Raw genomic sequence first — 23333 nt, 5'->3', positions numbered from 1 at the left:
TCATTTGAATGGGCCAAAGGCCGTTTGATAAAATGTGGGCCGAAGGCCGATTGACATAAACGATTGGGCCAAAGGCCGATGGACATGAATGAATTGGGCCCGAAGCCGTATGATGTGTTTGGAACCTCAGTTACTTAACTTACATATGTCTATGTATGTATGTATTAGTTAGAAATGCAAATTGGGCCCAAGGCCATTTGATGTATATCGTTCCAATGTATATTCTTTATTTGATATTATTCATTAGGCTATCGCTCACGCTCATTCATGTGTTCGTAGGTGAGCCGAGAGAAGTCCAAACCCAGCCTCAGTGAAATCTGTGTGGAACAACAAAGGTTTTGGAGAGTCAGCCCTTACATCTCACGCACAAGACTTGCCTTCGCCTTTATGTCATTTTGTTCTATGTTGTCATGTCGGTGAAGTTTTTAAGTACATCTGTATATAGTTTTGTTTGGTTGACTCAATTTTGAATGATCCTGTCTGTACAGAATTTTATGTTGCTATACTTTCTGTTGTGAGTTATTAACATATGTATGTCTGGAATGTTATGATGTGCATATAAGCACGGCCCTATGGACAAAGTTTTTAATTTTCTTCCGTTTGGCCCCTTTTACTCTGATGAGTTTTGTCTTATTTGGTTTGAGGCCGTAGGTAATCCTGTGATTACTGGCCGGTTATGGCCTTAACCCATAGGGGCGGGTTCGGGTCATGACACACCGCTTATGAAATCGGCATACGTCTTCGCGCCGCTCGGCGAGATATAGCACAGAGAGATGAACGCATCCGGAATTTAGAAGCTCGCGCAGAGAAGGCTGAGCGTGAACTAAGGAAAATCAAGTCCGCTGAGTCCAAATCGGCCAGCTATCCCAACTCGGTTGTGGAAGAGAGGGTGACCTAGAGGCTGATAAGTGATGTCATTGCCGATCGGAACACGGCTAGCATGTTTGCGATTGAAACAGCGATGTCCACGACCTATGAAAAAGGCTTCCATGACGGCCGAAAGATCAGAATACAGAAGACCATGGAGAAACTCGCCAAGGAAGTTTGTCGATGTGAAAATCGTGGATTTAAGCACGGTTGGATCAAGGCACTTCAGCAAGCTGAGGCTCTCCGGGTAGCAGGTGTGAATTCAGCGACGCCGCTGTACCAGCGAGATGATTTCCCCTTTTCCGCTTTTGAAGTTGAGAAGAGTGATGATGAGGGAGCTGCCGAATAAAAGCAGTCCTTCTAATTTAATAAAACACTTCATTTTCAAGTGTTAGCGTACTTTATACTTATGTTAGTACATTTCATGCCAATCGATTAATCTAAGGATACATTTTATTTTGAATGTTCGTATGTTTCAGCCTACATTCATACGGCTTATCCAATTTCATTTTGAATGTTTACTTGTTTCAGGATTCGTTTATACGGCTTGCCCCATTTCATTTTGAATGTTTGCATGTTTCAGCCTACGTTTATACGGTATGTTCCACCACACGTTTATACGGCTTGTCCCATTTCATTTTGAATGTTTGCCAATCCACTAAGGGCGCTCCGAATCCGGAGGTTTAATCGGCCCAAACGTGACCTGCACGGATGAGACTCTGAATTTGGAGGCTTTTTGTCTTGGCCAATCGTGATTTCCATGAAGGACACTCCAAATCTGGAGGATTAATTGGCCCAAAAGAGCCATGCACTAATGGGGCTCCGAATAAGGAGACTTATCTTGGCCAATCATGATATCCACGAAAGGTGCTCCGAATCCGGAGGCTTAATCGGCCTAAACGTGACCTACACTGATGGGGCTCCGAATCAAGAGACTTATCTTGGCCAATCGTGATATCCACGAAGGGCGCTCCGAATCCGGAGGCTTAATCGGCCAAAACGTGACCTGCACGGATGGGGCTCCGAATCCGGAGACTTATCTTGGCCAATTGTGATATTCACGAAGGGCACTCCGAATCCGGAGGCTTTTATCGGGACACTTTTGAACTGGATTTCGCAGTAAGTAAACAGGAATCTTTGCATTACAAAAGTGGAATGTGTACATGGTGAACCATTCAAAACTAGTATCATTCCCCACAGGTCGGGTTTAATGATAGAATTTATGCAAGTGCGTTGAATTCCAAGGCCATGGCAAACTCCTTCCAGACATGTCTTTGAGTCGATATGCCCCTACTCCTGCGATCGAATCGACCTAATAGGGGTCGTCCTAGTTAGGACCCAATTTTCTATCAGCCGGTTTCCTGGTAGCTGGAAGTACTTTCTTCAGGACCAACTCTCCTGGTGTGTAGCGGCACAGCTGAACACGTTGATTATATGACTTAGCAAGCTACTGCTGATACCGTGCCATAGATGCAAGGGCACGGTCTGTTCGTTCTTCAATTAGAACCAAATCCAAGACCAGCATCATGTCGTTTTGGCCCATATCAAAAACTTTCGATTTCAAGGTTGGGAGACCGATCTCTAGGGGTATGATTGCCTGGGTTCCAAAGCATAAAGCAAACGGCGTTTCCCTAGTGGATCGCCTCGGCGTAGTTCGATGAGCCCACAACACACTTGGAAATTCTTCGACGCATTTGCCTTTAGCTTTCTTCAACCTCTTCTTGATGCCGTCCAAGATGGATTTGTTAGAGGCTTCAGCTTGACCATTGCTTTGTGGGTAAGCCAGTGTGGAAAAGTAAGGCCGGATACCATACTTGCTGCACAGCTCTCGGTAGACGCCACAATCAAATTGGGTGCCGTTGTCTGAGATAAGTTCTCTTGGGATGCCGAATCGTGTTATGATATTTCTCCAGACAAAGTGCTTAACATCAATATCTCGAATGTGTGTTAATGCCTCCGCTTCGACCCATTTTGTGAAGTAATCTGTCGCGACAATCAAGTATCGCTTATTCCCCAGGGCCCTCGGCAATGGTCTGACGATATCAAGTCCCCACTGGGCGAACGGCCAGGGACTGATGATAGAGCTTAACTCTTCAGCAGGCAAATGGGTTAAGGGGGAGAACTTTTGGCATTGTTCACATTTCTTCACATAACATTCGACATCTGCTCTCATTGTTAGCCAATAATATCTCTGTGCTACAGCTCGATGAGCCAAAGAGGGCCCGCCAGAATGTGCACCACAACTGCCTTTATGTATTTCAATCACAAGCTCTCCGACTTTGTCCGGATGCATGCATTCCAGATATGGACTAGAAAGGGATTTTATATAAAGCTTTCCTTGCGGATCCAAGTAGTGCCGTAGGGTTTTGTTTCGCAGCTTGTGCGCTTCTTTCTTGTCCACTAGGAGCTATTCGGAAGACAGGAATGCAGTAATGGGGTCCATCCATCTCGGTCCTGACTTTATGACATTAACCTGGACTTCCTTCGAAAAGCCAATGCTTGGCTCCGGGATGAAACCTACTTCGATGGTCCGTTTAATCTCTGAGTTAATGGCGAAGGCTAGGCAAGTCATGGCATCTGCATGTGTGTTTTGATCTCGTGTTATTTAATTCAATTCATGATGGTCAAATTTTTCCAACAAGGAGTTAGCCGTTTTCATGTAAGCCGCCATATGGTCATTTTTGGCCGCGTACTCCCCCTTTAGTTGATTGATCATCAGTTTTGAATCGCAAAATACAAGCAAACGCCGAGCACCCAGAAGAAGTGCATTCCGTAAACCGGCCAGAAGGGCTTCGTATTCGGCCTCGTTATTTGAAGCTTCGAAGTCGAGTTTGACGGCCTACTCAATTATTGCGCCATCGGGGGCCATGATTACTACTCCGGCTCCACTTCCCCGTTGATTGGATGATCCATCACTGGACAACTTCCAAATGTCCCCAACATAAATTCTCCAGTTTGGCTTAGGTTAGATTTCATCAGACTTGAAGTCGGCAAGACCCTCAGTGAATTCGGCCACAAAATCAGCAAGCATCTGTCCCTTGATTGAGGTTCTGGGCAGAAATTGAATATCGTACTAGCTGAGTTCAAGTGCCCACTTTGAAACGCACCTTGATGCTTCTGCACTATGGAGTACCGACCGGATGGGGTGGTCCGTTAGTACCCCGATGGTATGCCCTTGAAAGTACTGCATCAGCTTTCTCGCTACCATGACAAGGGCCATAATGAGTTTTTCCAACGGAAGGTAGTGTGTTTTGGCGTCAACCATTGCCTTGCTCACATAATACACTGGCTGCTGCTCCCCCAGCTCTTCCTTTATCAGTATGGCGCTGATGGCCTAGTTGGAAACTGCCAGATACAAAATGAGCGGGTCGTCTACCGAAGGTGTTGTCAAGAGTGGAACTGATCGGAGGTAGGTCTTGAGGCTGTTGAAAGCGGCTTCGCACTCAGCGGACCATTCAAAAGCCTTGCCCTGCCGTAGTGTATGAAAGAATTGTCGGCAGCGATCTGTGGACCGACTGATGAACCTGTTGAGTGCAGTGGCCATCCCTATCAACTTTTGAACCTCTTTCACTGAACGAGGGGAGCCGAGCTCCAAGATTGTTGTGATTTGCCTCGGGTTGGCTTCAATTTCTCGGTAGTTGACAATGTAACCCAAGAATTTGCCAAAACCGATCCCAAACGCACATTTGGAAGCGTTCAGCTTCATTTTGTATTTGCGTAAAATGCTGAATGTCTCTTCCAGATCGGCTAAATGAGTTTGCTTTTCTTTGGACTTGACCACCATATCGTCAATGTACACTTTCATAGTGTGGTTGAGTTGCTCCTTGAACATGGCAGTGACCAGTCTTTGGTAAGTTGCCCCTGCATGCTTCAGCCCAAAAGGCATAACCTTATAGCAATAGGTTCCTCTTGGGATGAGGAATGCAGTTTTGTCTTGGTCTTCCGGATGCATGGAAATTTGATGGTAGCCTCTGTAAGGATCGAGGAAGCTCATGTGCTGATGGCGTGCCGTCGCATCTACAAGTTGGTCTATTCTGGGGGAGGGGAAAACAATCCTTGGGACAGGCTTTGTTTAGGTCCGTGAAATCAATGCACACTCGCCAAGTCCCATTTTTCTTCGTCACAACCACAGTATTAAAGAGCCATGTTGGGTAGGTCACTTCCCTGATTGCCCCAGCGTCAAGCAACCGTTCAACCTCTTCAACAACGGCTACAGTGTACTCTGCGGCTGATCGCCGACTTTTTTGAATGATCGCCTTGCATTTAGGGTCAACATTTAAACGGTGTTACGAAACAGACGGATCTACACCTGGCATCTCATATGGAGTCCAAGCAAATACATCAAGGTTGCCGAGCAGGAAGGAAATTAGCTGTTGTCTGTCGGCTTGATTCAGGGAGGCGCCGACCATGAAGAACCTGTCTGGGTTTCCGTTGATTTCAACTCGATCTAGGGCTTCTATGGCCTTTTCACTTGGAAGCTGCCCAACATCGTCGAGGCTCTCCCGATCCGTCACCTCAATAAAGTTCACTTGCAACTCCTTTGGAGTCTTTTCAGCAAGGAGATAACATGCTTGTGCCGATTTCTAGGAGCCACGGATTTGCTCAATGCTGCGTTCTGTCGGGAAGCGTAGCAGTTGATGATAGGTGCTTGGCACGGCCTGCATAGTATGCAACCAAGATACCCCATGATGAGATTATACGGCGATGGCAGCTTGACGACCAAGAATTCCACATCCACTATTCGGAGGCCCGCTCGAACGGGTAGTGTGATTTTCCCCAACGGGTATTCTAGATTGGCATTGAAGCCAAATAGTGGATAAGGAGCCAGAGAAAGATCCGATTTGGAGAAGTCGAGTTTGGTGAATGTCTTGTAATACATAACTTTCGATGTGCTCCTTGGGTCAATGAGTACGTGCTCAACGATGAATCGGTTTACGCGTAACTCGATTACCAAGGGATCAATGTGGGGAAGTGTCACTCCGGCCAAATCTGAATTATCAAAAGCAATGCTCGTAGCTTCATGGGGCCGTTTAGTCGGAGTGAGTTGATTTTGAGGGTCGGGATTCGACTGAATCGTATGCACCGCGGATGACATTGGCAGGCTGTATATCATGTGGATCACGCCGAGTGGAGGTGAATCCTGTCTTAAGGCTATTGCTTTAATTGAGTTGTCTTTTCGGACGTATTGTTGTAACCGACCATCTTGTACCAATTCCTTCAGGTGGTCCTTCAATGCATAACAACTCTCAGTGTCATAGCCATGATCCTTGTGATACTCACACTGCCTATCCCGTCTTCGCGTGTCGGGAGGTCCCACCATTTTCGACGACCATTTGAAGAACGGAAGGTGTTGGATTTTGGACATAACCGCGCTGATCGGCTCTAACAACTCCGTATATTTCTTATCGGTGCGCCTTGTGCGCCTGCTATCGACTTGTAGTTGTTCATTTACTCGGTGGGAGCATTGGTCGCTTGATCGGCAAGTATCCCGTCTCTTGTCTCGTTTAGCCCGATGCCGTGGTTCAGGGCTCTGAGGTGGTACAGAATTTAATGGCTGAGCAATTTCAGAAGGAGCCGTCTTGTTGGCCACGTTTCCGGCTTTAACCCACAAGGCATCATCTTCCACTTTACAGTATTCCTTAACTTTCTTCATCAACGACCAGACTGTTTTGGGGGGCCGTCTGGTTAAAGAGCTGCGTAGGGCACTGTTGGGATGTAACCCCATCTTGAAGGCAGTAATGGCCATGGCGTCATTGCAAGCATCATCTACCAGATTAAAACACTCCCAATACCGCGCCGAATACGTACGAAGGGTTTCCTCCGGTTGAATCTGCATTGCCCAGAGGGAATTGTCTTGCTTTGGCTGGACCTCATTAGTGATAAACCTTGCCCTGAAGGATTTTTGGAGTTGGTGGAAGCTCTTGATCGAAGCCGGCTCTAGTTTATAATACCACCTGACAGCCAATGGTCCCAAACTGCTCAGAAATATTCTGCACATGAAAGCCTCGTCGTTTGCATGCAGCGTTATGGCTTGCTTGTAATGGCGGATGTGATCAGTGGGGTCTAATTTACTGTCGTACAAGGTGAATGACGGTGTTTTGAATTTCTTAGGTAGCACTGCCCTTGTAATCCGTCGTACAAAGGGATCGTGCTGGTCTTCTTCGTCTGAACTATTTCTTCTTCGCTTATGCCTTATACGTGGACTTTCTTCAGAGGAACTGGTAGTTTCGGGTTGTCCCTTCTTCTTGGGCTCCGGGGATAATGAGTCGGAGTCGCTATTAGTGTTTTGTTGTCGGGCTTGAGGTCGTCGACCACCTGCCCTCAGAGGTTGTTCTAGATCTTGGCGTACAGCTTGTTTGGACTTCGCCACTTCCAAGGCCAAATCCTGACGGAGACGTTCGTTCTCAGCGATCATGTTCTCCAACCTCTGTTCGTTTTTCTTTGCTTGTTCCAGAATCGCTTGCATTGTCTCATGTGCTGAAGTCGAGGGTGAGGCGAAGTTCAAGGCGTGTCTTGCGACGATAGTCTCCGGTCCAAGCATGTTTGTTGGAGTGAGATCGTCTCTCTGTGTGGTTTCGTCAGTGACTATCGGAGGGTCTTCCGTTACGCTCGCCATGGTTGTATTTGAGTATTCCCACAGACGGCGCCAATTGTGGGGATAGTGGTTTGGAAATACTCTTCTGATCTTGGAGGACGCTCATGATCCTCAGCTAGTCACCTGAAAATGAATGAATACTCCAGTCAGGGGTGCCGGAATTAGCACTCCGACGGACAAGTCAGTATATACTCTCTTGATTGCTTGTATCTTAAGTTAAACATACTAATTCTCACATACCTCCCTTTGGTTATTGTTCTTCTATTTATATACGCTCCTGGTCTTCTAAGTAGGGCCTGCTCTTGATCTGTCATGTACATATTCACTCGGCCCCCCATTACAACTATCAATCGGCCCCCTGGTCGACTTATTTGGCACCTGAAACGTCAGGGGAAGGGCCGAATTCATACTATAAACAGGCAGGGAAAATATATCCTGCCTATCTGCATCTGCTATTATTCGGCCACCACAGAATCTTATTCTAAATAAGGACAATTGAAGATATCATTGCTTAATTTCAATGGCAAAATTATCAATTTGATAAAATATAAACTAATTTGACAAAAATAAATGTCAAAAAAATATTTTTGAATTTTTAAAAATTAATTTCTATTTTTTCAAAAGTTAAATATGACGACAACTTTGATATCATTATTAAATAAATCCATTAAATCAAAAAAATTAAAACTAAAAATATTTCATATATCAAATATATCGATTACACATTAAAATTTTAACAACTACCCATTACATGATCATCATCTAAACATATAAAAGCAATTAATCTGATAAAAAAATAAATAAATAAATGTCCAAAAGATTTATCAATTTTACAAAATTCTCTTTGGTAGGTAGAAATAATTTTTAAAAATTCAAAAATATATTTTGGACATTTATTTTTGTCAAATTAGTTTATATTTTATCAAATTGACGATTTTGCCATTGAAATTAAGTAATTGTATCTTTAATTGTCTTTATTAGGAATAAAATTCAAAATTTATGGTAAAATGTGCCACAATTGAAAAGTCGGGAATCAAAGTGATACGAGTACTAAACTATAGGAATTGTTAGTGTAATTCGCCATAAATTTTTGAATAATTTTTATGTGGGTATGAGTGATTAAATGGGTCATATTTTTTTGAAAAAAATAAAAATAAAAAACAATCACTTTGTTTGGTTCTAGTTTTCCAAAAAAAGTTTTCAGAAAATTCTATTTTTTTATTTTTCGTATTTTAATATTTTCAATAAATTTTTTTAATATTTTAAGCAATTTATTTTAATTGTTAGATACACCTAACATAAATACACTTAAAAAGTATAATATTTATGGAAAAAAATCTTTAAAAAATACACTAAATACCAAAAAATACACAAAAAAATATATAAATTCAGTATATTTTTCGTATTTTGGTGTATTTGTTAATTTTTAAAAATATTTTTTCACAAATATTTTACTATTTAGATACATCTATGTAATATGCATCTAAAAAGTAAAAAAAATTACTTAAAATTTAAAAAATATTTACTAAAAACAAAAAAATACGAAAAACAAAAAACTCAACTTTTAAAAAATTGAATTCAAAAAACTGAAACTAAACACACTAAAATATTCTAATTTTACACCATCTATTTATATAATATAACTTATTCCTATACTACATCATAATCCAAATATATATCCAATCATTCAACCTATACAATTCCCACAATCTAATCATTAATTGCATTCATATCCAATTCAATTAAAAACAATCTATCAAACATAAATATATAACTTGCAAGGGAAAACACAACCAAGCTCAAAGTAATCAGAGTAGTTTTACCTAAAACTCCAGAGAAACCACCCAAACCAGAGAATAAGAAAGAAACAAAGTGGGAAGAGGATAATTTAATTTATTTTGTGGTGGTGGGTAATGGGTGAAATTACATTACATGTCCTTGATGCATTTTTCCTTAGACAGGTTTATTAATGAATCTTAACAAAAGGACCATATTGTTAGACAGGTTTATTAAATCTTAACAAAAGGAGATGAAACGGAATTTAATTTGCAATTTATCCTAAAATTAATTACTGTACAAATCTTCTCATAAACCTGTTGATTAGTTGAGATGATTACCTTATAGAATAATATGCACCGTTTGTTTCGGGAAAAAACACATTTTCTATAAATAAATAAAAAAAATCTCCTGTTTGATTGTGACTTTAAAACTTATGTTAGTGGTGATGGGGTGGTAGTAAAACCTTAGTCTGAAAAACGTTTTTGCCTTTCAAAAGCAAAATATTTTCAATCCTTTAATAGGTTCCATCACAAACCCACAATAATTTTACACAGGTAAATCCAGTTTCCATAGCCATTTAACATCATTGAAATAACCATTCAAACAAAAGTAAAATTTCTACCACAAACAATGGCAGCGAAATAGAAAAAAGGAAGACCCCATTTTCCAAATTATCTGTAAGAAAGGAAAAAAGTAATGACAGTTAAGTTCATAACAAAGCATTCAACTTATACATTTCTAGTTTACCACTATTTCACAAAACAAAGAAAGGAAAAGCTGTGATTTAAGACAACTATGATGACAACACAAAAGTTTAAATGACAACACCACACTAGTCTATAAGACAACCGATGAGAAGACAAGGTTAAAACCATCACCACATTTCACAAGTCACTTACCGGGAACTAGAACGAGCCTTAAGTCAGAGACATAAGGTTGGGTTTCAACCAAATAGGCATGAAGCTCTTAGGAAGTCCCAGGATTTCAAGAGTCGAGTACTGACTCGTCTCTGGAAAATACAGAGTGAGGTGTTCCTGTTGTTGTCGTTGGCAGTTCCTCAACCCAACCTGCACTAAATAACTCTTCTGGTTCATCTGACAAACAAACTCACAGAAAAGTCCGCCACCCCACCTCACGTGCATATTATGTGTGTCCTGAAGAGAGAGAGAGAGATCATTGACCTTATTTTCTGTTAATTTCCATAATTCAACGACATTGTTGGCATTTTGCACTAGCGTCAAAGATCCCCCGACATCGATCAAGCCCAGAGAAAAACGGTTTCTGGGAAAGTAATCTGGGAAATTGAACATACGAAACTTTTCATCGCTTAAATTAAATTGGACAATCACAATGAAAGGTCCCTTAACTATTCTCCAGTAAAGTGCCCCACCCCAGGATATGACCCCATATACATCCCGTTTCACCATGTTCCCAGGCTCAGTTAGCTTCCTCCATGATCTTTCTCCAAGAGAAATGATGTTAAAATTATTGACTTTACCCCTAGAAGAAGGGGCAGTGTATGCTCGGAAAACTTTGTACTTTTTGGTTGAGGGATCAAAGCCAAAACTAACCTCGTGATGAGATATAACAGCCTTCGAACGCGATCTTGGCAACATTAAATGCTCTCTTGTTATAGGATTGTAGATTATCACAGGATTGAGTGTTCTAGATGAAGCGATGCAAAGCAAGCCATTGCAAGAGCACATGATTTCGAGGTCGGCAAGCATTCTGTCAAAAGGGATCCGTCTAGTTTTGCGTTCTTCAATATCAAGTAATATCAGATGCCTTGGAGCATCATCACTGATGTTTTCCATGAGTGGTTTCAGAATGAGTCGGGGAGGTTGATAAAGAGAATTGCCAAGTTTGTTGATAAAACAAGAATCTCGAGTCACATTACGCCACGTCTTGCAAACAACTCTGCATGTCAAGATTGATTCAATAGAAAGTCTACACAAGATGTCAGCGATTATCTCCACTGGCAAATGAATTTCTCCCTTGCTCCCTTGACCTTTGCGATTAGTTGATTTTCTTCTCTTCGAGCCCCTCTTCGAGTCCATCCTTTGAGGAAGAGTTTGAAGTGCTTCAGACCACTTGGAAAATAAATTCTTAACAATGAACCCTCAGAAGTAGACTGTAGCACAGACAACAAGATCAAATTCCACTATATGAAATACCATTGGTAACTCGTTACAATTCAAATGGCTTTTTGTAATCTTGTAAAACTTCATATAACAGTAAACCAAAATCAATTAAAAATGAAAATTCGCATGAAAGCATGAAATCTCACATCATGACCGGGATCTATGAAGCATGCACCAAAAGAATAAAAAAAAAATTAAAATTGATAATCAGCAATGGATGACTATTCTGCCTTAGATGGTCGTGTTGCTAATTTCATTAACTAATTTGCAATAAGTCATCTAAGGTAATCAGAGTGATGAACAAAGGAAATGTAAGTGGGTGCAAGTAATATTTCCAACTAAAACAACACTCATCAATAGAAGGGAACTGTTCTGCACATATTAGAATCAAGGAATCAACCAACTGTTCAAATAAAACAAGCTCTTTCTCAGCAAGCTTGCTCCAGTTCAAAGCAAGATTTATGATGCAACAACTAGATAAGAGTAAGCGAACAGCAAGCAAAGGGCCAATCCCTAGGCTTAACTGATGAATTTCTTTAATTACTTTGGCAACAGAAACAAACTTTGGCATAGGCAGCTACATTACTTAAATACCCCTAAAACGATTTTAAGAAACGTGATTTCATGGGGCCTTGACATCTTAAAATTCGGAGAGACTGCTATCAACATTTAATCGTAGAAGAGTTTATCTTTCCCCTTTAAATATGCTTATATATTTCATAAATATATCACAATTCAAAAGAGGAAGCTTATACCTCAAAAGCTTAATCCTCACTTCACCAAGGTTAATGCCTTGCTAGAAGTGTTCACATATATTTTTTTTGATAAATAAAATTTTATTGAAGAAAGAGCATCAAGAAGATACTAAAGAATACAAAGAAGTGTTCACATTTTGAAACAATGGTTAGTAAAAATACATCCTAAAAATATGAATTGATTATAGAACAAAATCAAGTAAATTACAGAATAAATCAGTGGAAAGTGAACCACGAGAACAATAAAATGGAGGTTGTGATCATAAAGGAATTAACGTTCCAAAGAGAAGGAAAGATGGGTTAATCTTTCATTGTGAGCCCTTCGATTAAATATTGGACACATGGCATACTGTTAGAATTTACCTTCACCTACACCACTACCACCTCACCTACTCCACTAAACCTAACCCACTACACCACTACCACCTCCACTTCACCTACACCACTACCACCTCCACTTCACCTACTACACCTATATCTCCTATATAAGGAGCCTCTCACATTTGTACAAAATACCAAAATCAATAATAATACATACAATTTATTCTCTCTTTCTCTATACATTATTTCTTACATGGTATCAGAGCTGGTTTAAAACCTAGTATTTTCGCTTCCCCGGCGGGCGGCAACCTCACCTTAGCCGCCCGCCGGACCTCAACCTATTCCGCTGATAAAATCAACAAAGATTTGTGCAACTGTAGTCATGTGTGAGGCTGATGGAGAAGAATTCTTCACCTCATATGACGAGACAGTCTGGAACTGGAATTCTGCAGCAGCTAGATTATAGCTTGGTTGAGTGCCAAGCTTTGGTTCTTCCACCCACTCTTGAACTTGCCCAGCAAAGTGTGAAGGTTCATGCTTGTGTTGGAGGGACTAGTGTGCGCGAAGATCAGCGCATTCTCTCCAGTGGGGTTCATGTTGTTGTTGGTACTCCTGGTCGTGTGTTTGACATGTTGCGGAGACAATCACTTCGCCCTGTTTACATCAAAATGTTTGTCTTGGATGAAGCTGATGAAATGCTGTCACGAGGTTTTTAAAAATCAGATCTATGATATTTTCCAGTTGCTGTCACCCATTTTCAATCCATCATTTCTCCTTCACCTTTTGCACCCCACTCACCGACTCTCTCTCCACTTTATCACATGGGTTTGTCCCTCTCTCTCCTCCATTTGATTTCAAAAATCACTTATTTTTATTTATTTTTTCCAAGTCACTTTTCCTCTTTTTTAAATACCCCACTTTATTTTGAAACAATCGCACTGATGTTTTTCATATAATCCATCTATAAATATTTTTTTATCTATTTTCTTTCTCCCTTGTTTTCTTTCATTTTATTTTTATTTTTTCAACAAAACACTCCCAAAACAAAAAAAAAATAAAAAAATAAAAAAATAAAAAAATAAAAATAAAACACCCATATTTTATTCATCTCCGGGATCCACCCCGATCATAATTTTACACAAAAAAAAAAAAAAAAAAAAACAAACAACAACAACAACAGCAGCAGCTTTGTTTTCTTTTCTGCAGTCGGCCACCAACCGACCTCACTTCTTCGCCTATTCCGCCGGCCTTTTCTTCTTGCCTCCGTCCTGGGCGGCCCTTGCCGGTATTGCCTCCGTGTTTCCCACGCCACCGAGCACGTTCACTCCCCCATACTCCTCCACTGCAGCATATGGTGGACCTCCAAAACGGAACATCACGGTGGCCTTCCGCTTCAGCTCCTTGTTTTCCGTCTTTAGCACGCTTATCTCTGCTCGCGCATCCTTATACATGCGTTGGAGCAGAGCCAGCTGGGAGTTTAACTGTTGCACTTCATTTGTCCTGCTCTGCAGCCGGTGCGACAAGTTTGTGACCGCCGTCATGGTTTCCACACATGACTTCAGAGTATACTGATTGGCCTCAATATCAGTTTGCACCGCCATTTTTTGCTCCACCGACCGCATCGGAAAGTTCAAAGGAGCAAACCCAGAAGTGTTTGGTTGGGGTTCACTGGCCACCGCACCAGTTATTTCTCTTGTGGACTCGTTCAGTTCTGGAAAGAGCGTAAGCAGACCACGGGAAGAGGAGGCCATGTTCTGGGTAGCTGGACGGGAAGAAGAGGCCATGTTATGGTTGCTGAGTGTTTCAGAGATGGGTTGGTTACAGAGTGTTTACAGAGTGTTACCAGTGTATCTCTCTCAGCCCACGAAGAGTTTTTCAGAGGTTTCAGACTGGTTTGATTTCCACATGTTCTCTCAGCCTCCGCCTTCATTTATATAGCACATGACGAAGAGGCCGACACGCGCACTGTCGATCACGTGCATCGCCGCGTGTCTGGCGCGCCTTTTGATGGCACGTCTTTTTATGGATTGGGCACGCCTTTTGATGGCACGCCTTTTTATGGATTGGGCACGCCTTTTGATGGCACGCCTTTTGAAAGATTGGGCACACCTTTTGAGTGTGCGACTTTTTAAGGGTCCGACAAGACTCTGTAAACTGTCCCGACATTGATTCCGGTTAGCTCCTTTAAGGGTCCGACAAGACTCTGTAAACTGTCCCGACATAGATTCCGGTTAGTTTCTACAAGGGTCCGACAAGACTCTGTAAACTGTCCCGACATAGATTCCGGTTAGTTTCTACAAGGGTCCGACAAGACTCTGTAAACTGTCCCGACATTGATTCCGGTTAGCTCCTTCATGGGTCCGACAAGACTCTGTAAACTGTCCCGACATTGATTCCGGTTAGTTTCTACAAGGGTCCAGCAAGACTCCGTAAACTGTCACCACAACTGTCACAACATTGTCAGCTACAACGGTCCGACATGACCCCATAAACTGTCCTCTACATGGTTATGACACTCCCATACAGTGTCCTCTACAACGTTATGACACCACCATCCAGTGTCTTCACCAATGGTCTGACACGACCATACAGTGTCTCCTATCTTCTTTTATTTTTTATGTATTTTCTTGTTTTGTTCCTCTCTTCAAACTCAAGTTGGTTAGTTTCTATCCTCCTTGAGTTTGCGGGGGGCTGTTAGAATTTACCTTCACCTACACCACTACCACCTCACCTACTCCACTAAACCTAACCCACTACACCACTACCACCTCCACTTCACCTACACCACTACCACCTCCACTTCACCTACTACACCTATATCTCCTATATAAGGAGCCTCTCACATTTGTACAAAATACCAAAATCAATAATAATACATACAATTTATTCTCTCTTTCTCTATACATTATTTCTTACACATACAAAAGGAAGCAATTTGGAAAGGTCTGCAAGATAGGGGTCTGGAGGTGAGCCAAGCCCCTAAAGATCAACGAAATGAAAGTTTCCGTAAAAGGAAAAGTTTATTCAAGTTTAGATTTGAAAAATAGACCGAGTCATCACCAACCCGAAGTAGAAGGTACCACACAAGGCCATTCAACAGAATGAAACCTAGAGGCTTATTCAAGTTTTAAACAAGCCAAGCTTGTGAAATATACACGTGTTATGTTTCAACCGTGAATGAAACAAGTAGCGACAAAATGGAGGGGAAATATTTTCCCAATAAGGTAGATACCACAAAAAATCCTACGCAATTCAAAAGTTCAAGTTCCATTTCAACAAAATAGAAAAATCCTTTTAAATTAAATACTTTTGCCCAATTCAAGGTTTACTTGAGACAGGAAAATCCATTGAAAGATACACGTGTTCAGTTTCAACTGTAAATGAAGCGAGTAGTGACAAAATGGTCCAAATAAGGCAAAGATACCTTACGGAATTCAAAAGGTCAAGTTCGATTTCAACAAAAAAGCAAAATCCATTTAAATTAATACTTCCACCCAATTCAAGGTTTACTTGAGACAAGAAAATCCGTTGAAAGATACATGTGTTACATTTCAACCATTAATTCCATTTCTACAAAAATAGAAAAGTCCATTTAAAATAAATCCTTTTGCCCAATTTATGGTTTTCTTGAAACAGAAAAATCCATCAAAAGATACACGTGTTGCTTTTCAACCAATAATGAAGCAAGTAGCGACAAAACGGAGGGCATTTAATTTCACAATAAGGCGGATACCACAAAAAGCTTACTTAATTCAAACGGATAAGATTCATTTCAACAAATTAAAAAAATCCATTTAAAGCAAAAACTTTCGGCAAATTAAAGGTTTACTTGAAACAGAAAAAACAGTAGAAAGATACACGTGTTACGTTTCAATCGTTAATAAATCAAGTAACGACAAAATGGAGGGAAAATAATTTCCCAATATGGCAGATTCCACAAAAAGCTTACTTAATTGAGAAGGATAAGATCCATTTCAACAAATTTAACCAAAAAAAAAAATCTGTTTAAAGTAAAACTTTTGCCCAATTCAAGGTTTACATGAAACAGAAAAACCCATCAAAAGATACACTGTTACGTTTCAACCGTTAATAAATCAAGTAACAATATGGAGGGAAAATAATTTCCCAATAGGGCGGATTCCAATTCAAAAGGTTTATGTTCCATTTCAACCAAAAAAAGAAAAAAAATCCACTTAAATTAAAAACTTTCACCCAATTCAAAACTTGAAATGCCATCAGAATGAAAAATCCTGAAAAAAAACAAGAGTTAATCAATTACTAGATAGAGATTCAATTAAAACCAACTAAATTTTCCAACTAGATTCTGATTAATCAATTGAATTTCCTTATAAAAGTCCGATTTTATAGCAATTTCAAACACATTCCGATTTTATTGGATGTGAGTGTGAACTCTCGCAATCATTGATACAAATCAACAAAACAGATATCAATGAAATCAAATTCGATCATCAGCAAATCAATTCAGATATCAATAATCGAAGATCAAGATACTAAGCTACTTACCGATCGCAAATATAGCAATTGAGAATCTGAAAGAGACCCAATAGATGAATTTGAACTGCAATTATATCATCAACAACAGAAATTTATATACGTGAGTGTGTATATATAAAGAAAAGCATGTATGTAATTGCGTAGTAGAGAGAGAGAGAGACAGAGAATCAGAGCTGTTGTACCTCAATCTACCCCATTTTGTACAAATATTATTCACAATTGCTTCTGTGTGCTCTGTTTTTCCTCGACTATGGTAGGGTTTAACTCTTGCTATTTATAGGCACCAAAAAAAAAAAAAAAAAAAAGTTTTAATTTTAAAAAATATAAAATAAAATAAAATTATGGTAAGTACTTTTAGCGTTCTATTTTTCACTTTTTCACATTGATGACATATTTTTGTAATCTTTCTTTCTGTATTTGCTATCCCATTTTTTTTTATTCAACTGTAACCGACTCTTTAAATTAAGTATGTTGATTATTGTAATCAATTTTGTTTTATTTTACTTGTTTTAGCAAGTTAGTTACTATAATAGTTATTTTACTAAAATTGTTTTATGTTGTGTTGGGTTTATGGATTTAGTAGGAATTTAGAAAGTGAAAAGGAAAAAATGTGACAAATATAATTATATTTCATTCACATTTTCTATTTCTATTTCCACATCTCTGACCAAATTTATAAACCAAATACAGTATTAGGCAAGCTACATTTGGAGAGTTTTTGGAAACTTTGTAAATAATTTGTGTGAATAGATAAGTATAATTAAAAGTAGAGTTAGAACATATAAATAAAATAGTTAGAAATAAATGGTGTATCTTTTTTATACTTTAGCTGATGAAAAATAAAGAGTACTTAAGATTGTAAATGAATTAAGCTAAGTTGAGTAGTGCGATGTTGTATTCAACTCAGTTCGTGGATTAATTAATTTTAAATTCAAACTCAAACTTTGGCGTTGTTGGGTAAATTTATTCAAAATTATATATTAAAAATTAAATATTGCATTTTTAATTTTAAAAGTTATTTAGTATTTATTGAAATTTAAAATGTTGATTTTAATCAAATTGTATTGATATATAAAAAATATATATATAATTTTAATATTTTCTTTAAATTTTATTTTACACTTTTTATGTTTGTGGTCATGGTCTAATAGTCATAAAATGATTTCGTTGATACATTTGAGTAATTAAATGAGCAATTAAACGTGTCACAATTACTGAACTAGATTTATTCTCATAACGTGTATTTTCCAAGTGTAGCGAAGTGTAGGTGGCAGCAGAACGACGATAGTTATTTAATGATAAGATAGTGGTGGTGACGTATGGCGATTGTAGTGCTAAAATAGCGATGATGATAGCACAATAGCCACCGGCAACCTTTTCCTCTTCTCGTCTCCTTACCCCCAGCTACTTCCATGTCTCCCACTACCACCGCCTTTCTTATATCTTATTTTTCTCGTCTTTCTTTCCTTCCTAGATGACCTCCTGACTTCTCTTTTCCAATGCCCCACCAATTTTCTCTTGCATTCTGAAGAAAAAGTAAGATGATGATAAATTTTGTTCTCCTACCTCGTTCTATCTCATTTTGTCTTGATTATATATATAATATGTGTATATATATAATACATATAATTTAGTTTTTCAATATAATAAGATTAAAATATTAAAATATTACGCTTAACATTTATTTTCACTCTTCTATTTTTCATCTTACATATTTTAACTTTCACTAATCATAAGAGGAAATATATTTTTAAAGAAAATATGTACATACTCTACCACCAGAATGACATGGCAGTAGTGCTTATACAATTGAAAATCAACTTTGAAAAATCTAGAAATCCCCCCTAGATATTGATTTGTGATAATATAATAATTTTAAGCAGTATATAACAATCTCAATCAAACAATCAAGACAAAGAGACACAATGATTTTAACGTGAAAAAAATCACAATTGGACACCTCCAACTGTGATTAAAAAATCACGGGCAACGGGCAACAGTCATAAAACAATCCACTAAGAAGATTTAAAGGAATTACACAGGTATACTCTCAATTACCTAGCGAATCCACGCCTAATTGAACCAACCTCTATGTGCCTCTTCCAACCCGTCTTCACCTCGGAATTGTCTTTACGATGAGCCACCCCAGAATCCACCAAAGCTTTAGGCTTGAATTCTTCAGAATCCACCGAAGAACAACTCTCTCTTTTGTAGAACTTGTAGAACAAACAAAACCTTTGATGTATGCTTTTTAAAACATGAGTTGAATACTCAATCAAAATATCAAAGAAAACTCACAAAGTATCCCTAGATATAAACCCTAGAACCCAAAAAGAAGATCTGGAGTAGTTATCCTAAAACCTGACCCAACATACGAATTTATAGAATCTGTCCCGCGATCTCCGCTCGAGCGCCCAACAGCCTGCTCGAGCGGCTTCAGCAAAATATGCGCGTGATATAACAGAGGTCCGCTCGAGCTCTAGAGAACCTGCTCGAGCGGCTTCAGCAAAATATGCGCGTGACATAACAGAGGTCCGCTCGAGCTCTAGAGAACCCGCTCGAGCGCGAAATTACACATCTCAGTACTTTTACAAGCGACCAAAACTGCTGGAACTAGGAATTCTCCGCTTGAGTGGGGTAATGTCCGCTTGAGCGGACAGGCAACTTGGAATGCATTTTTGCATTTTGCTTCGGGGGGCGCTGCCCCTCGACCCCGCCGTGGCTCTGCCTCGGACCCGCCAAGGGGCGCTGCCCCCTGGATCCCCGCGAGCTGACCGGGCAGCTTGATCCCCGTCATAATCAGCGAAGTGACAATCTTGAAAGTATTAGCATCACAAACTTCTCTGAAAGGCACAATTCGGGTTGGATTCGCATCTAAACACTCATAACCTCATTGAAATAAAAGTGCGAAAATAAATACAACTGAAAGGAGTTTTGTCAAACGGGGTTGCCAAGAATAAAACCTAACAAACTTAATGGGTTGTTTACTTTAAAGTTAAATGACCACCATACTCTCACATCATAACTTTAATTATAAATCATTAATAGTAATAAATCACTTATTTATCTCTAATTTTATTAATATTTTCTTTTTTTTTTAATTTCAAAATTAGTTTACTCCCGTTTTGTTTTGTATCTGTCCGATTGTCATCTCTATCCCCCATTTGCATTCCTCTCTCTCTCTATGTGCATGTGCATGTGACACCCTAGCTCTTCCTTGACAACCCACGTACCACACTTTACAATCGCTACCCATCTCCTCTAACCATCTACAAAGTCCAAAATTTAAAAAAAAAAAAAAAAAAAATTGAAAAAGATAGAAGAAGAGATATGGAATGAGAGGGAAAGACAAAAAGATATAAATGTAGAGATAAGAAGGGTTAAGGATGATAATAAATTTGGGATTTGGAGTTTAAATTTGGGATAATAAATAATAATTTTTTAATAAAATGTAATAAAAGCATTAATGTCACGAAATAAAATGGAGATGTAATAAATTCCAAAATCTCTTTACTTTTTCACTAAATCCGAGATGTAATAGAATCTCAAAATCTCTTTCCTTTTTCACTAAGGCCTAGTTTGGCATAATACAAAAAATTTAAAAAGTCAAAAAATTATTATCCTATTTAAATCAAATCATCTCATTTAAATCAATCATCTCTCTACCACATCATTTCAAATCCAACCCATATTTCACATTTTTTCGTAAAAAGTTAAAAAGTACACTTATTTATATCATTCCAAACAATCCCTAAATCTTCAGACTTTAAATATATGAAAAAAGTGACACAAAAAGAAGTTTGACTATCGTTTTAACCCCCTTGCCTCTAAGAAACTAAAAAACAAAATTGGTTACGCAATTACTCTCACATGCTTTCAAATTTGAAACGTATGTTTGGGCTCCATGCAGCTCAACACTTGTCTTAGTGAGGTATCATGTGCCAACTACAAATTGTAATAAAATTCAATCAGAGAAATTGAAAAATTTTGACATTTTTGTTAAGTAATTTCGGAGTATTACTTAAGATTAATTGTGTGATGTTTTAAATTAATTATGTAGTAGGAAATGTTATGAGTAAGATATGTTGATTCATTTTTGTTAGGTAGTTAAAAGACAAATACTAATATACTTAGGCTTTGTTTGGGAAATAACTTTTTAAGTATTTTTATGAATGACTTTTAACGTTTAATGAAAAAGTGTGTAAAAAATAAAATAAATAGGAAAAAAATCTTTGACCTTATAGAGTAAATGAGAATGATTTTTTGACTTTTTTTATATGAGTTAGAAAGGCCCGTGGCCTGGTCCACTAGGTTTTTACTTTGTCCGAGCCCGAACCTCGGATGAGGTGAGCAGGCCCGAGCGAGACTAGGCCTATAGGCCTTGGGTTTAAAGCTCGACTCAAACCGTTAGATTATGAGAGATGATCTGTTGGGTCGTCGTCGGGCCAGTCTATGAGCTCATACAAATTTGTGAAAAAATTGAAAAAAAAATTACTTAATCTTGGCTCGACCTATTATCCTGCCCATTGGCCCCACTTGAGAGTCTGTTTGAGCCAAACCAATTAGGTAAGACTCGAATTTAAGATTTTAACTCATGACCTAGCCTAGCCCGAGCCCTCCAAAGCAAGTCCACTAAGCTTGGCCCACAAACAGGCTTGAGCTCTATTTCCACGACCGGCCCAACTCAATACTTACATATGATTCTAATTAAAGCATCCTTGTTAACAACATCTAAAATGAGCTCAATTTTTTTTTTTTGTCATTTGTAAGGACTAATAGATATGTTAATAGAAACAAAAAATCCAAATATAAATGGGGACATACATACAAGTCCTAATAGGTGGATTTATTGCTCCACAGGTCGACTTATTACTCAATAGGTCTTGTGATAAGTAGTAGCGTTTTTTATCGAACACTGATAAAAAACGTTACTAATTCTTAATTTTCAGTGACAATTTAAAAAATTCATCACAAAAAAGTCACTAATTGTAAGTTTTAGTGACAATTTTTTATAAAAAAAATCATAGAAAAAATCACTAATTGTCAATTTTTAGTGACAGGTTCAAAAAATTGTCACAAAAAGTCTTTTTAGTGACGATTCTGATAGGACCAACTTTTAGTAACGAATTGATAAGACTTAGGCCTCGTTTGGGAACCTTTTCTTTTAGGCAAAAAGTCAAAAAGTTACTAAATTAGCCAAAAAACCAATAACACATACTAAAAAGTCAAAGATTCTCTCTTCTCTCTACTTTTTATACATCTTTTCGTAAAAAGCCAAAAAGTCATCCCAAACATACTAATTTTTTTTAGCTCATATTTTAGCCAAATAGCCAAAAAATTACTAAATTAGCCTGTTCCCAAACGAGGCCTTAATAGGAATTAAGTCAAACTATTAAAACATGCTGGTAATTTACAAAATATAAATTGACATTTGATTGTTTGAGAAAATAAAATTTCAGTCTCGCTACATCCCCTAATTGAGGCCCCTCAATTCCACCTCAATGACGTTACTAAGACCCATGTGAAGCGGTTCCATACTCCTCTCTCTCTCTCTCTCTCTCTCTCTCTCATCTTTATCCCCTTCTAATTTTACATCATTGTGATAGAAATGGAGACAAAATTAAAGGAATGAATCATTTTTCATAAAATTTTAAACCAAATTCGTTAAGCTAGCAACATTCTTGAAAGGTTCACGATTTTGCAACGAAGCTTAAAAAAAAAAAAAAAAATTATATGTGGATTATTGAGTATTATTAAATTTGTAAAAGGGATCAAACAACGGATGGAAATCATATTAATTTCATATCATTGTGATAGAAATGGAGACAAAATTAAAGGGATGAATCATTTTTCATAAAATTTTAAACCAAATTCGTTAAGCTAGCAACATTCTTGTAAGGTTCACGATTTTGAAATGAAGCTAAAAAAAAAATTATATCTGGATTATTGAATATTATTAAATTTGTAAAAGGGATCAAACAAGAGATGAAAATCATATTGGTGCGTACCACATTATTTTGGTTTGTGTTAGAATTTTTTCAACACTAATCTAATTTATTTATTTTTTGTGTTAATATGTTGTGTTGTTTTAATTTTAAATTTGTATTTGATTTGTGTCGAGATAACGTATTATGTTACAAAATTCTATTTTTTAAAAATATTAAGAGCATTTGGTTCATAAATCCAAATCTCAATTTTATTTGCCCAAAGGTCTAAATGCTGAAATACTTTGTCTAAAAAGACAAGATTAGGCAAAATGACCAAAATAACCCTATATATCATCCATGGGCAAAAAATACACAATCACGCACAATCACTCTCTCTCTCTCTCTAGATTCTCTTCGATAACCACTCCTTCAG

General features: G+C 38.4%; 1 protein-coding gene across 1 annotated transcript; it reads right to left on the bottom strand.

The window, feature by feature from the left end:
• Positions 1-9883: 9883 nt before the first annotated feature.
• On the bottom strand, positions 9884-17420 carry LOC114280460 (F-box protein At3g07870). Its single transcript, XM_028222838.2, has 3 exons — positions 17156-17420; positions 16983-17037; positions 9884-11372 (listed from the first exon to the last, which is right to left on the bottom strand). Exon 3 carries the CDS (start codon positions 11296-11298, stop codon positions 10159-10161), a length of 1140 nt encoding a protein of 379 aa, XP_028078639.2. The 5' UTR covers positions 11299-11372; positions 16983-17037; positions 17156-17420; the 3' UTR covers positions 9884-10158.
• Positions 17421-23333: the final 5913 nt, after the last annotated feature.

Source organism: Camellia sinensis, chromosome 15 (assembly GCF_055761805.1).
Source record: "Camellia sinensis isolate YWXY chromosome 15, ASM5576180v1, whole genome shotgun sequence".
In the NCBI taxonomy this organism is placed as follows: Eukaryota; Viridiplantae; Streptophyta; class Magnoliopsida; order Ericales; family Theaceae; genus Camellia; species Camellia sinensis.
The sequence above is the reverse complement of the archived record's forward strand: the minus strand, read 5'-3'. Positions and strand labels throughout refer to the sequence as shown.